The sequence below is a fragment of the Hevea brasiliensis genome, chromosome 14 (assembly GCF_030052815.1).
Source record: "Hevea brasiliensis isolate MT/VB/25A 57/8 chromosome 14, ASM3005281v1, whole genome shotgun sequence".
Taxonomy (NCBI): domain Eukaryota; kingdom Viridiplantae; phylum Streptophyta; class Magnoliopsida; order Malpighiales; family Euphorbiaceae; genus Hevea; species Hevea brasiliensis.
Window position 1 is genome coordinate 13,052,770 of NC_079506.1, and position 16,766 is coordinate 13,069,535.

At 37.2% G+C, this 16,766-nt stretch overlaps 1 protein-coding gene across 1 annotated transcript; it reads left to right on the forward strand.

Annotated features, from left to right (window-relative positions):
* The first annotated feature begins 12,141 nt into the window (after window positions 1–12,141).
* Window positions 12,142–16,171, forward strand: LOC110666524 (stromal 70 kDa heat shock-related protein, chloroplastic). The gene is made up of 8 exons (XM_021827030.2): window positions 12,142–12,920; window positions 13,307–13,559; window positions 13,775–13,854; window positions 13,967–14,109; window positions 14,189–14,287; window positions 14,438–14,627; window positions 14,779–15,177; window positions 15,449–16,171. The coding sequence occupies exons 1-8, from the start codon at window positions 12,372–12,374 to the stop codon at window positions 15,842–15,844; spliced, it is 2,109 nt and encodes a 702-aa protein (XP_021682722.2). The 5' UTR covers window positions 12,142–12,371; the 3' UTR covers window positions 15,845–16,171.
* The last annotated feature ends 595 nt before the right edge of the window (window positions 16,172–16,766 follow it).

Below are 16,766 nucleotides of genomic sequence, written 5' to 3' on the forward strand. Positions count from 1 at the left end.
CTTGTATTTTTTGTCTCTTGTAGTAAACATAGCTTTAGAACACATCAGGAAGACTTCTAATCAGGTCACTTGGGTTAGGGAGGGAAAGAGATTGGTAAGAGTTACACCTGCACAAGCTAAAATGGAAGACACTAAGGTCATGTTTAAACAGATGCTTGAAGAAGCTTTGAATGCCAAGATGGCTGAGCTTGAAGGAAAAATCATGGCCAACTTTGAGAAGAAGTTAGAGATGGGTGGGCCTAGTGATGTTCAGGTGAAAAGGCTTGAAGAAGAGACTAGTAAAAAGAAGGCCTTTGATGATGTTTGGGATGAAGAAGATTATCTGCAAGACAAGGCCAAAAAGAAAGAAAAGGGGACAAGTGAGGAGATTAGAGTTGTTCTTGAGATGATGGAAAAACTTGTGCCAAGTGAAAAAGCAAGTGAATTTCTTGGAATGGGGTTAGATGCAGATGACTTTGACATCCAGTTGGATGGAAATCTACAAAAATTCAAGATGCCCGATTTGGCTAAATTCAATGTCTTGGTGACCCAAAACCCATCTCAGTCTTATCTTATAGTCATGAAAACGATGGTTTGACTAAGAACCAAGTCACTCAGTTCTTTTCTATGTCACTAGAAGGGTTGCATCTTCATGGTATCATGGGCTAGAAGCCACTTTGTGAGAAAAGATTGGGAGGAGCTAGTTAGGAGATTTGTGCAACAATACTCCTATAATACTGACTTTAGATGTTACCCTGAGAGATTTAGAGACCACTAGGCAAAAACCAAATGAAACCTTTTCAGAGCATCTATTGAGATGGAGGAAAAAGGCCATGAAGATGACCAATAGGCCTACTGAAAAGGATCAGGTGTGATTGGTAGTGAAAAGTCTGCAGCTTAGTTATTATGAAAAACTTTGTTATTATCCCTTGGCTACCTTTGAACAGCTATATGATGTTGGGGTATTAGTGGAGGATGTATTGAACAGTGAAATAAAGGGTTATCAGCCCAAGAGGGAGGATACGGTCGGTGGCAACATTATTGGGGAAAACAAAGTCATTGAGGTTCAAACCGTGTCCCGCACCCCTAGAAAGTTCTCTCAATTCAACCAACCTCTATCTAAAGTCTTTGAGCGACTCAAAGCTCGGGGTCTCCTCCAACCCTTGGCACCTAGACCACCACCAAACCCACTGCCACCCAATTACAATGCTAACCTATATTGCCAATTCCATCAAACTCATGGCCATGACACTGATAGATGTTTTTGGCTAAAACACGAAGTTCAGGACTTGATCGATGCTAAGAAAATAGCTGACCCAGAAAATCGACCCAACACACGCACCAACCCAATGCCCAACCATAATGTTCCACCTCCACCAGGACTTTACATGATTTCCACCACCTCAATTGACCCTGACCAAATTCTCAACCTTATCCAACCTATCCAAAAGCTTGATGAACCTCGATCTGTAATGACAATTGATATTTGGGATAGTTCCAGTGATGAGGAAGGTTTGTTAGATGTTTGGGTTGACTCGAGGAGAGGAAAAGAGTAGGGTGAGCCACATGACCAAGAGTGGTGGATATTATCCTGATCCAACCATGGAGAAGGACAACGTGAGAGGGAAAGCCAAGGTGTTGGTTGAAGAGGACACAGATGAAGAGGATGATCAGTTCCTTAGGCAATTGAAGAGGACTCAGGCTAGTGTAACGGTCTGGGAATTGCTATTGGCATCAGAAAAACACAGAACCGCACTGACCAAGGCCCTGAGTGTACTCAAGGTCTCCACGGAGATAACTCCAGAAGAGATTGCCAAAGTTGTGCTTATAGAAGATGGGGGTCATATTACTTTCTCTGATCATGATCTCCCAGCTGAGGGGAGAAACCATAGTAGGGCTCTGTTTGTGACCGCCGAGGTTAGAGGGTGGAAAGTGCCTTGTGTGATGATAGATGATGGGTCAGCCATCAACGTATGCCCTCTGAAGATTCTGCCAAAATTAGGAATTTCTATGTCTGAACTAACTGGTTCTGATCTGGTAATCAGGGCCTATGATGATTCAAAGAGAAACGTGATAGGGGTATTCAAGACTATGGTTAAGGTGGGGCCTGTAGAGATCGAAGTTGAGTTTACTGTGCTAGACATCCCCATGACATTCTCCTTACTGTTGGGTAGAATCTGGTTCCATCCCTTAGGTGGAGTCCCCTCTACACTCCACCAAAAGATCAAGATCCCGTATCAAGATGGTATAATCACCGTCAATCTTTGAAAGAGATGGGGAAGTAGCTATGCTGCAAGTGGATGGTTCGGTACCACTATTGTCTGGTTTCCAAGTTGCGGGGATCTATGAAGACTGGATGGACCCTAGGGTGGCCACTATGATGAAAGAGATGAAGTTTTTTCCTGGTATGGGTCTGGGAAAACGAGCTAATGGCTTAGTGACTTTTCCAGAAATAAAGGGGCAAATCACTAGATATGGGCTGGGCTATCAGCCAACTGAAGATGAAGAGGAACTCAAGCCCACCAAGTTTATCAGGGAGGGCGCAATTGCATGGACTGATGACCAGGAGCTGCCGCATGTTGAGGAATTAGAACAAGAGGTCAATGTCATCAAGTTAAGGTGCCTTGGAAGCCAAGCACTTGGACCTACACCCCTAAGTTTGAGTCTGTCTTTTGTAATGCTCATAATAGTGATACTGATATTGTTATTTCTGATGTACTTGATGATGATTTTGAGGCAAAAATAAATAATATGACTAGTCCTTTTGCTTATTTGTTTGATGTTCTTCCTAATGGCTACACACATAGCATTCATAATCATTTAGAATCTATTTCTGTTAATGCATTAAAATCAATCTCTATTAATTTGGGTACACCAGATGATCCTAAAGACATTAAGTTAGCTGAAGATTTAACCCAAAAAGAAAGAGATAAATTTGTAGCCTTATTAATAAAGTACCAAGAAGCATTTGCCTGGTCTTATAAATATATGCCGGGAATTGATCGAGACATAGTACAACACAAGATCCCCACAGACCCTAACATGAGACCAGTAAAACAAAAGAAACGTCGGCTTAGGCCAGAATGGGAAGAAAAGATAGCTCAAGAGGTGAAAAAGCTTATTGAGGCTGATTTTATTGAAGTAATTGAGTATCCCGAGTGGTTAGCCAACATTGTGCCAGTCCCCAAGAAGGATGGGCGAGTTCGGATATGTGTAGATTATAGGGACCTGAATAAGGCTACTCCTAAGGATGATTTCCCATTGCCTCACATCGATGTGCTTGTTGACAGTGCTGCTTGCATGGCCATGTACTCTTTCATGGATGGTTTTTCGGGATATAATCAGATCCTCATGGATTTGATAGATAAAGTAAAGACAGCTTTTATCACTGAATGGGGGACTTATTGTTATAAGGTCATGCCTTTTGGGCTAAAAAATGCTGGTGCAACTTATCAGAGAATGGCTACTATGTTGTTTCATGACATGATGCACAAAGAAGTTGAAGTATATGTAGATGACATGGTAGTAAAATCCCCAACTAGGGAGAGACATTTTGAGGCATTAGAGAAGTTCTTTCAGAGATTCATCAAGTATAAATTGAGACTGAACCCTAGCAAGTGTGTGTTTGGGGTCACTTCAGGCAAACTGTTAGGGCATATGATCAGTAGGAAAGGGATTGAGGTTGACCCAGATAAGGTGAAGGCAATCCAGGAGATGCCAGCCCCGAGAACAGAAAAAGAGATTAGAGGTTTCTTAGGCAAATTACAGTACATCAGTAGGTTCATAGCTAGGCTCACAACTACCTGTGAACCAATTTTTAAGCTATTAAGAAAGAATCAACCAGTGGTGTGGAATGACCAATGTCAAGAGGCATTTGAAAAGATAAAGCAGTACCTGAGCAATCTACCAATTTTGTCACCACCCATACCTAGCATCCCTCTAATCCTCTACCTATCAGTGGAAAACATGGCCCTGGGGGCAATGTTGGCACAAGAAGTAGAGAATCTGGAGAGAGCCATCTATTACATCAGTAAGAAACTCCTTGCTTATGAGGAGAATTATTCACTAATAGAAAGAACCTGTCTGCCTGTAGTATGGGCAACTAAGAAGTTAATGCACTACTTTCAGACTCATTGAGTTATTGTAGTATCCCGGATGGATCCTTTAAAGTACCTATTTGAAGTACCGACGCTAGTTGGAAAATTGGCCAAATGGTTGGTCCTCTCATGCGAATTTGATATTGTGTATGAGACTCGAAAAACCATTAAAGGGCGTGTAGTGGCCGAATTTCTTTCTGAAAATCCAGTTAATGAAGGGGAAGAAGTCGAAACAGCCTTCCCGGATGAGAGTCTCAAGCTAGTAAAGGTCCAGCCATGGAAAATGTACTTTGATGGGGCCATGAATAAGAGCGGAGCCGGTATAGGGATAGTTTTGGAAGCACCGAATGGAGAACAATTGCTAATGTCAAAAAGGCTATGTTTCCCAACCACTAATAATATTGCAGAATATGAGGCTTGCATTTGTGGCACAGGCATTAATAGTATTGGGGCTAAAAAAGTGGAGGTGTTCGGAGATTCAATGCTAGTAGTTTCCCATGTTAAAGGTGAATGGGAATTGAAAGAAGAAAAGTTGAGGCCATACCTGGAGTATGCTAAGAAACTATTATTTAGCTTTGAGGAAGTGACAATGAAGCACATGCCTAGAGCTCGAGAACCGGATAGGCGATGCTCTAGCCACGCTGGCATCCTTATGGGAGAAGGGTGATCAGAAGCTGACCCAGCCAGTTATCTTGATGAGGAGTAGAATCCCATGCTATAAAGGGTTAATAATAGCACATTTAGATCTAGAAGATGAGATGAAATGGTATGAGGACATAAGAAGATATTTAGAGGTAAGAGAATACCCACGATACCAATAGTAGGGATAGAGCTACAATTCGTAGATTAGCCACTCGATTCACTTTGGTGAGGGCAACTCTATAAAAGGTTCTTGAAGGACTATTGCTCTTGTGTGTGTGAAAAGCGAGCGGATAATGGAGGAAGTACATGCAGGAGTGTGTGGTCCTCACATGAGCGGAAGGGTATTAGCAGCAAAATTTTAAGATTGGGCTATTATTGGTCTACCATGGATCTTGATGCGCTAAATTTGTGAAAAGATGCCATGAGTGCCAAATCCATGGGAATTTGAATCACCTACCGTCCAGTGAACTCTACAGCATGACTTCACCGTGGCCATTCTCAATATGGGGCATAGACATTATTGGGAAGATTTCTCCCACGACTTCTAATGGCCATAGATTTATCATAGTGGCAATTGACTATTTCACCAAGTGGGTTGAAGTGAATCTTATAAAGTAGTAGGGGCTAGCGGATAAGTAAGTTTGTGAGAAAGAACTTGATTTGCGGGTTTGGGGTACCCCATGAGATAGTATCGGATAACGGCCGGTTCAAAGGTGATTTCTTAGAATTAATTACGAATTCAAGATTAAGCATCACAAGTCCTCACCATACAGACCACAGACTAATGGAGCGATGAAAGCGACAAATAAGAATGTGAAAACCATTACGAGAAAAATGGTTGAAACCTATAAGGATTGGCACAGAAACTCCCTTATGCTCTTTGGGGTTATCGCTACTACAAGAACATCCACGAGGGCAACTCCATTCTCTTTAGTGTATGGGGTGACGTGCTACCCATTGAGCAAGAGGTCAAATCCTTAAGAGTGATGCTAGAAGCTAAGGTCTTAGAAAATGAGTGGGCCCAGAAAAGATATGAAGAACTAGCTTTGATTGATGAGAAGATGATGCGAGCCTTGTATCATATGCAGGCTTATCAAAGGAAGATAGCAAGGGCCTTTAATAAGAAGATGAAGCCAAGAAAGATCAAAGAGGGAGACATGATTTTGAAACAAGCTCGGGCCATCCCTTTTGATTTAAGAGGAAAGTTTAAGCCAAAGCGGGATGGTCCATACATAGTCAAAAGATCTTGTCGAGGTCTTTGTAAGAATATCGGACACGGATGGGAATGAATTTCAAGAACCAGTCAACTTAGACAAGCTCAAATGGTACTTTGTGTGAGATAGGCCCGCTAAATTTGAAAATTTACAAGAGAGACGGTCTAGGCAAAAATAAGGGTCAAAGAAAAAAAAAGAAAAGAAAAGAAAAAATGCTAGATTGAAAACCTGCAAAAAGGCAGTCTAGGCAAAAGGAGATATGAGAGAAAATTTGGATGGAAAACCTAAAAAGGCCATTCGACAGGTTATAAAGCTTATTTCTAACTTTGGAAGGTTAGAAATTTGGCAAAACTAAATGTAAGAGGGAGTAATGGTGTACCTGAATAAATAAAGAAATTTTTATTGCATTGACTAGGAATGGGTTTTATTTAATTATGATCGTGAATGTTTGTGTCTTGAGGGATACATCAAATGATTAAGTAATTGAACTGCGTTGTTTTGATTTAATCTATGTCTTCTGAGCATGACAAGATAGGTGCTTGATATGAATGTCCTGGTAATTGTCTAATTTCAAAAAAAAAAAAAAAAAAAAAAAAAAAAGGGGAGCTTGCTAGGTGGAAAACCCGGAAGGGCCAAAGTTAGAGCAAGCCCGCTGAGATGAAAATCCGAAAGGACATTTCAAGCAAAAGTTAGGGCACAGAGAATGGAGTTCATGGAAGAGAAATGAGTCAAGGCAGAAACCATGGGGGGAGAGAAGAAAAAGAAAAATCAGAGAGAAATTGTATTGTGACCTTAAGGAAGTCTTTTTTGGTGAACAATTCTTCTAAAAAACTTGGAGGCTAAAAGAAAGTTTTTGTAAAAAGAGGTCCCTCAGAGGACTAAGTTTTTTTAGAATCTCTAGCAAAATCAGCATGCCCATGATAGGAAGTAGCATACAAGAAGCACAAAAATCACAAAAAGAGTTATGAGACCTAGTCATCCTAATTTTTCAAATCATGAATTAGATATTTTTTGATAAGTCCTTAGACGTTGTTTAGGGCGCATGACATAGTTGTGTAAGGCATAGAAGAACATGCATCAACATGTCACCTGTGGGTGTGTAAGGCGTAGAATAACATGCATCACCACAGTTTCAATTGTCGAACTACGAGGGGGTCTGATTCTTCCTTAGGATAGTGAGGGGGAGGTAGTTTAGGACCGCGGTCCTAAATACGAACCCACAATATTTCATGACAGATATTTTTTTTTTGGTAAGTCCTTAGACGTTGTTTAGGGCATATGGCATAGTTGTGTAAGGCGTAGAAGAACACGCATCAACATGTCACCTGTAGGTGTGTAAGGCGTAGAAGAACATGCATCACCACAGTTTCAAGTGTCGAACTACGAGTGGGTCTGATTCTTCCTCAGGATAATGAGGGGATCGTAGGTAGTTTAGGATGCGGTCTAAATACGAATCTACAACATTTCAAATCACGATTGCCATTGTCATGAGACCATAGCTAGTCTCATTACACAGAGTGTATCAACGAGCAAGATGCACTCAATTTTCACATGACACGATTATCAACGTTATGAGACCGTAGCTAGTCTCATGACGCAGAGTGTATCGACAGAGCAAGATACACTCATTTTTCACATGACACAGTTATTACTGTTATGAGACCGTAGCTAGTCTCATAATATAGAGTATGTCGACCGAGCAAGATATACTTGATCCTCATAAGCCAATGTTTCATAGTTATTAGAAATTCGAGTTTCACTTTGATGAAACTTGAGCAATGCTTTCGCATTGATTTCAACTTTCGCCAAAGTGGGGGGCAAACTGTAGACCCTTATTTTGTGATGAGTATGTGCATTGAGGATTTGTGAAAACCGATGATGAAAAATTATATGACTGTAAGATGTAATTGGAGGCATTGAGCTGAATTATTAATTTCGTGGCATGATCTTGAAAAAAATAAAAATAATAATAAAGTTTTGGGAAAATTAATTTAATTAAATTTAAATAAAATTTTATTTTGTTTAAATTTAATATGGGTAGTTTTTTTAAATGGATCTAATTAAGTTTAATTGGGCTCCATGGGCCTAAGAAAGCCTAGTTAGGAATTTTAAATGGGACCCATTTAATTATTTTCTAAAAATTAAAATAACAAAATATCTCTCTCCTCCTTGGCCCCACTCTCTTCCTCACTCCCTATTGGTGCCTTCCATTTTTTCCTGTCTTCGTATTGGTTGAAACACCTCACCCATATCCTAGTCTTATTCGAATCTGCAATGTGATTGTTTAAGTCATCTAAACTTTATCACCCTAAGACTACACATCCTCCCACACATCTTCATAATTCCCTATTGGTGCCTTCCATTTGTCTTGTCTTCCTATTGGTTGAAACACCTCACCCATATCCCAGTCTTATTCAAATTCTGCAATTGTAGTTGTTTAAGTCATCTAAACTTTATCATCCTAAGACTCCAAATCCTACCACACCTCTTCCTCATTCCCTATTGGTGCCTTCCATTTTTTCCTGTCTTCCTATTAGTTGAAACACCTCACCCATTTCCCAGTCTTATTCGAATTCTACAATTGTAGTTGTTCAAGTCATCTAAACTTTATCATCCTAAGACTCCAAACCCTATCACACCTCTCTCCCAAAACCCTATAAATACCCTACTAGAGAAGAGAAGAAGGGGAGGATGGGAGGAAAGAGGAAGAGAAAATTCAGAGCTATAGGAAATTTAGAGATATTCAAGACTCTTTGAGTTCTTTCTTATTTTTTTTTTCTTTTCTTCAAGAAGATTTGCATACAAGATTTCTATAAGGTCAGTTTTTTATTGTTTTCTTTTCAAGATCTATGCCACACAATATTTTAATTCTATGCTCTTTGTCTTCAATTTATTTTATATATTCATATGGATCATGTAATCATGTTTAATTTGAGGGGATACACAACTCTGCACATGTTTAGTTTCTGTCTCTTTATTTCTTTTATTTTCTTTAGTTTCTTTATTTTTTATTACAAACAAAATTGGTAAGTAGCCCTAAAGTAAGTACCAAAGAGGGCATTTGCGTGGAGCTTATATGGAGCTAAACGGGAGTAAGCCAGGGATATCATTGCCATACTAGAAGAGAAGACCCTTTTTTAAGGGTAGCTTGCCCCAATGGCAACTGCATTTATCAACAAGTAAGTAGCTCTAAACTTCTCGAATAACCATTGGCATGAAATTGTAGTAATAATAGAACTTTCATTTGGTAAATTAAAATTAACTTTATTTTTAATTTAACTAACTTTTGCATGTAATTAATTTAAATAAATACTTTGTAAATTAAAATTAATCTTGTTTGTAAATTAAAACTAATATTGGCATGTAAAATAAATTTAATTTAATACTTGGTAATTGTAAAATGAATTTGCATATTAGAAATCTTTATTAGGTTGTGATTGTTTGGGACTTATGTGATATTAGAATAAATTACACATGTACATAATTAACTTAGTTCAATTATCCTTAGGGTAACTTGGTGAAAATTAATTAATTAGGTTAAATAGAAACATAGGGTTATTTGAAATTGAATTTGTTTGTAAATTAAATTCCCAATAATAAATTAATTTTAGTCATCTGGTAAATATCATTTAAATAATTAGCAACCCCATAGATAGGAATTACTTGTGCATGAAAATTGTGTGTAAACAACAACCCTTTTTGTGAATTACTTGCATGTGTAGGATTAGAATTGCATTTTTTAGGATAAAAGTTTAATAAAGGAATAATAAACAAGACTTCTAGAAACATTAGTAGAGGACTGGCACTCGAATTAACGAGGTTAGACCAGGCGTAAGGGGTGCCTAACACCTTCCCCTTACGTACCCACTATCCCGAACCTAGACATTGGGCTATGGTAATGACGGTTGTGGAAACTCTGCAAGGAGTAAGTTGCCATCCATGACCCTCGGAAGAAACACTGAATATGTCCCGGTTATTACCCGGGTGGCGACTCCTGTCTATCTATACCTTCGTGGCATAAATCCTTAGTACCGTGGTAGTGTTATGGGAAGACGGTACTTACCAGTGGTTTGATTCTATTAGGATTGTATGAAGTGCATGTCTAGGAAATGCTGTCTAAGGAGGTGGTATTTAAGTGAGACCATTGTGACTCCACCATCTTTCCTGGGCATTACCTGGTGCATTTTATATAATTCTAATGGATGATATTTCGCCTCACGCCCCACCCTTACAATATTAACACTAAATCTCTTAATAAGATATAAATATTAATAAAATGAAAATTTAATTTATTCTTTTTAAATATTTAAATAATATTAATGAGAATTAAAAATTATAAAAATAATAATTATCTCTTATTAATTTCATAATAAACTTCTTAAAGATAAATTATCTTAGAATATATATACAAAGATTCAATATTACCTGCTCTTTACATCTCAAGCGTTGTTTGATTAGAATAAGTGAGGTGTAGAATTTTAAATTCTCAATAAATATAAAAATTAAAAGACTATTTTTTATTGTTTAAAAAATGAATTAATTATCTTGAGATAAATAATTTATTTTTTAAAAAATAGAGTTTTTAAAAATAAGTTATTAAACCCAAACATGGCCTTAAATGCGGAAGACCAATCCAACTGTTCTTAATGGACATCACCGTTAATAGAGTCACGGAGTGCTCTTCAAGTAATGTAATGGATATTTTAAACTGACGGCTACGGTAAGGTAATGGATCAATTATTATTCAATTTTCTCCTTCAATGTGATTTTGATTTGCCTCTCTCTGACTGGGACCCCGCGCGCGAATGAAGAAGATTGGCCCATTGATAAATTCGGGATTGATTATCACAAAATTACGTTTTAGTCCTCTTGCCAAAAAGTTTATTTTCAAAGAGGCTCTGTACTATGGAAAATAATACAATGTATTAGCTGTTTGGGAATATCTGCTTGCTAGTGAACCAAATACACCTTAAGATATTTAGATTTACTCATATAAATATTTAAATATTAAAATGAAAAAATAAGTTTTGATTGGAATTAATTTAGAAATTAAAAAATAAAAAATAAAATTATTAAAATCAAAGGTAAAATTTTAAATTTAAAAATTTTAAAAATTTTTAAAATTCAGTACGTTGTAACTTTTATTTTTATGATGTGAAATTCTATTTTCACCACTGATTCACAATTTGGTAATGCTATGCTCCTTTAATGTTAACCAAAATATTTGATTAAATTTAAAACCACCTAAAGTCTTTGAGTAACGTCTTGCATTATATCAAACTAGCTAAATGCATGCACGTGCTAATCATAATATATTTAAAATTTTGTTTTTTTAAATATAATTTAAAATTATTTTATTAATTTTAAGAAATCTAATTTTTAAATTTAAAAATGAAATAAAATATTAAATAAAAAATTTATAAAATTTAAAAATTAAGGCTATATTTATTTAAAAAAATAATTTACATATGAAAAATATTTTGTGAAAATATTTTTTGTTATTTTATTAAAATATTAAATTAATAGTATATATTTATTTGATGTATTTATAAGTATTTTCACATTTTAATAAAATTATTAAAATTTAAAAGATAAAAAATATTTAAAAAAAATTATTTTTTTTAAATAATTTAATTTTTTCTTTGATAAAAAAGAATATTTTTTATTAATTAATTTTTTAATAACATTAAATATTAAAAAATAAGAAAAGTATTTTTCATAAAACAATATAATTTCAATAACTATCTATGCATGATTTTCATACACCAATATATTGCCAAATATTTACGTGTCCTTAATTTTTATATAATTATCAATAAAATCCTAATAGTTGACGTATAATTAATTTCAAACAAATGTAAGATTCACTTAAAAATATTGATATAATGATAAAAAATTTAAATTTATGAAATATAATTTTTAATATTAAAATATAAAATCACGTGATACATTTTATTTTTTTCGAAAATGTATTACTATTTGGCCCATTTTAAGCCTAATGACTGTATATATAAATTCCTAACATGATGGGCTGAGCTCATACCCACACTTAGCCTACCCACGAAGCCACACCAACCTCGATCTTTCCACCCGGGCAGCCCGAATTCCGATCTTGCGGCCAATATTCCTGCCCAAGCGCGGCCGTAGATGGTTCTAGAATTCTTCCACGTGTCACCACCTAACCCTTAACTATCTCACGCTCTGCATTTCATTTCTCTTCGTCTCTCCCACTTCCTCTATAAGCCCAAAACCCTTCGCTTCTCTATCTTCTCCGTGCTTTAGCTTCTGCATACCCACAAGCTCAAAAGCTGAGTTAGGGTTTTATCCTAATTCTCCCCCAATTTGTTGTTAGGATTTTGAACAAGTTCATTCTCCTGCTGTAATTCCCATTTCTAGAGGTAGATTTTATTAAATCTAATTCCATACAAAATCCTAGAGAATGGCTTCTTCAACCGCTCAGATTCACGTTCTAGGTGGTGTTGGGTTTTCTTCCTCTTCCTCGAGAAAACATAGTTTTTCTTTTTCACAGAAGACTGTTTTCTTTGGTCAAAATGTAAGGTCGCAAACGGCGGCTTTTCTGAGATGCAGTAACACTACAAGGAGAAGGTATAGCACTGGCCCTTTGAGAGTAGTGAATGAGAAGGTAGTGGGAATTGACCTGGGTACCACCAATTCTGCAGTTGCAGCAATGGAGGGAGGGAAGCCGACGATTGTGACAAATGCAGAGGGTCAGAGGACTACACCTTCTGTTGTGGCATACACAAAGAATGGGGATAGGCTTGTGGGGCAGATTGCAAAGCGGCAGTCAGTGGTGAACCCAGAGAATACTTTCTTCTCTGTGAAGAGGTTTATTGGCAGAAAGATGTCTGAAGTGGATGAAGAGTCAAAGCAGGTTTCTTATAAAGTATTTAGGGATGAGAATGGAAATGTTAAGTTGGATTGCCCTGCAATTGGCAAGCAGTTTGCTGCTGAGGAGATTTCTGCTCAGGTATAATCTAAATATTGTGTGGTTGTTGACTCTTTTGGATTAATATAGATCCTGGAATAACTTTGAGTTAGTTGATGTCGTTTTAAAAGTAATGTGAACTTTTGTGTTATGCAACTCGAAATCAGTATAAAATTTTTCTCCATTGTTGTACTAGAATGTGTACTTAATTATGGTTTTGTACAGGAATTGTGAATGGATTAGTTACCTGTTCCACATTTTCTGGGTATGGTGCTCAGGTTTGTGAGACACAAGGACTAAGCTTTTGCAAAAGGTTTTCATTTTGAACATTCTGGCCAGAGGAGGGATTTGTATTTTGTGTAATTACTGGACTTCTACATTTCTGAGGATAATTGATTGTTAACCATTTGATGCTTTTTCAAATTTAGGTTTTGAGGAAGCTTGTGGACGATGCCTCAAAGTTTTTGAATGATAAAGTGACTAAAGCTGTGGTCACAGTGCCTGCATACTTCAATGATTCCCAAAGGACAGCGACAAAAGATGCTGGCCGAATTGCTGGGCTGGATGTTCTTCGAATAATCAATGAACCCACTGCTGCTTCATTGGCATATGGGTTTGAAAAGAAGAACAATGAAACCATCCTAGTATTTGACCTTGGTGGTGGCACTTTTGATGTTTCTGGTACTGTGATTTTTATCTGAATTACCTTCCATTGTTTCAATTGTGTCTTTTACTTTGGAGACTAAGATGAATCATTTTCTTTGATAATGCCTTCTGCTGATTCAGGAAATTTCTTTTTTGTGATAACTTACATAACATTTATGAAGTACAAGATCATGTTAACATTTTCTTAATTGTAAAATTTTGTATTCATTTGCCTAATGTTAAAACTGCAGTGCTTGAGGTTGGTGATGGAGTTTTTGAAGTGCTTTCTACTTCAGGAGATACACATTTGGGTGGTGATGACTTTGATAAGGTAGAGTTTTTTTTTTTTTTGGGCGTATTGCAATGAATGTTAATGTTCCATTCATTTTTGTTGCTTACTCTGTTGCTGTGATAATACAATTAAACACTTATTGTTTATGCAGAGAATTGTTGATTGGCTTGCTAGTAACTTTAAGAGGGATGAAGGCATTGATCTTTTGAAGGACAAACAAGCACTTCAGAGATTGACCGAGACAGCTGAGAAGGCTAAAATGGAGCTGTCATCATTGACTCAGACAAACATAAGGTAGATTGGTTGTACTTTTTGATCTATTACTTTTCAATATTTGGAGGTTTGACTGCTGAAAATATATGTTCTTTTCTAGTTTGCCTTTCATCACTGCTACTGCTGATGGACCCAAGCACATTGAGACCACACTTACAAGAGCCAAGTTTGAGGAGTTGTGTTCAGATTTGCTTGACAGGTACCTACTATTGCTACTGCTTGGTTGTTGATTTTTTTTTCTTTGATGCATTTTAGTCATATTTTTCCCATGCATTTATATCAGCTCTTCAAATTCTGTCTGTCTTCGTTCATCCTGATCTAACTCCTGTTCTTTTTATTTCTTTATAAGGCTTAAAACACCAGTCGAGAATTCCTTAAGGGATGCAAAACTCTCCTTTAAAGACCTTGATGAGGTGATACTTGTTGGTGGATCAACACGAATTCCAGCTGTACAGGAACTCGTGAAGAAAATGACTGGGAAGGACCCGAATGTCACTGTCAATCCAGATGAAGTAGTTGCCCTAGGTGCTGCAGTTCAGGTTGTCCTATTCAGTTATATTCTCAGTAGAAGATTGTGTCCTGTATTTCTTATGTTTGTTTGCAATAATGCTCATAGTTTAATTTCTTTTGACATTATGGAATCATAGTTTGTAAGCTGATGTATTCCATCCTCTTCCTTGTTGTGACTAGGCTGGTGTTTTATCTGGAGATGTCAGTGATATTGTGCTGTTGGATGTAACACCATTGTCACTTGGTCTGGAGACTCTTGGAGGGGTCATGACAAAAATCATTCCCAGAAACACTACTCTGCCCACATCCAAATCTGAGGTATTCTCAACTGCTGCAGATGGACAGACAAGTGTTGAAATTAATGTTCTTCAGGGTGAGAGAGAGTTTGTCAGGGACAACAAGTCCCTTGGCAGCTTCCGCCTTGATGGTATCCCACCAGCACCGCGTGGAGTTCCTCAAATCGAAGTTAAATTTGACATCGATGCCAATGGCATTCTTTCTGTTGCTGCTGTTGATAAAGGTTCAGGGAAGAAGCAAGACATCACAATTACTGGTGCTAGCACCTTACCCAGTGATGAGGTATGTTCTGTCACTGAGCATGATGTGAACTGAATTCTTGTAGCATTGATTGGATTTTAAAAAAAGCATGCACCTGTGTTTCTTCCGTGAAAATCCACTTGTAGATATAGTGTAAATTCAATACTGCCCTTGAAATTTGAAAGCATAGGAAACACTGAATATATGTTAACCAATTAACTCACACTGATTGCTATGCTTATACGCTGTTTGCTTGTCGTATCAACATGCTAATGTTTGAACAACGTTTAAGGATACATGAAAATTTATGCAGGTTGAAAGAATGGTGAATGAAGCTGAGAAATTTGCAAAGGAGGACAAGGAGAAGAGAGATGCCATCGACACAAAGAACCAAGCAGATTCTGTTGTCTACCAGACTGAGAAGCAGCTGAAGGAGCTAGGAGACAAGGTTCCAGCCCCTGTGAAAGAGAAGGTTGAGGCAAAACTCAAGGAGCTCAAGGATACAATTGCAGATGGGTCAACGCAAAAGATAAAAGATGCAATGGCTGCCCTTAATCAAGAAGTCATGCAACTTGGTCAGTCCCTTTACAGCCAACCAGGTGCAGGTGGTTCTGGTCCTGCACCTGGCAGTGAAGCTGGACCTTCGGATTCATCGAACAAGGGACCTGATGGAGATGTTATTGATGCAGACTTCACCGACAGCAAGTGAGATGGCAAGATGGTTGGCTAGTTCTCGAGCCCCTTCCTGGTGATGTGTATGAGAAATTAATTCTGCCTGGTTTAAGGGTTAATGCATTTCCAGACATTTTTGCTTTATGGCGAGTCACAACGAATTGTTTTCAGGAACATATAGGACCAAGCACCTTTATAGCAAACCCATAGTAGTTAAAACTTTGGGTGTTCAATTCAGTGCACTTCTTTTGAATTACAGCACTACTTAGATTTAGTGCGACTGATTATTTTTCTTCTTCTGATGTTCTTGGATAAAGCACTTAATTACAAAGGTTTTCTAATGCCTATAGTTTAATTTTTAGCTGATTATTCATAGTTCCATTACCAGTGATCGATCAACAAGCTTGATCAATCCGACCCGATGGTTTGGAGACCGAATCCCCCCACTTGAACTCATGGGAATGCTGAAGGCCTTGCAATTAAAGATATTGTCCCAGCCTACTCCATGACTCGGGAACATTGCACGCTAGATTCTTTTGAAAATTGATTTCTATTTATAGAATAAATAACAATGGGCATGTAAATGAAGCCAATATTATTTTGCAGATTCTTTATTTCGTTGGCAAGAATATCACGGCTCAAAAAAATTTGACTGATTTTTCAATGTTTCGGGCAGATTTGCTTCCCTGCCTCTCGGAAATGTTAGTCAAGAGTTATTTAGCACCTGTGTCTGAATTAAAACACCATTTATTGCAGGACTGCAATTAAGAAACCTGCTAGCTTCATAATAACAGATTCATAATCCATATATGATGTCAAGTGTTTTAGGCCACTGTATAATTGTAGACTAAATTAATAAATTCTTTCTTATCATATCCACAATGCAGCTATGCTTATACATAATTCCTTGTAATCTACAATTCAGCAATGATTATGGATAAATTAATTTCGAATAACAT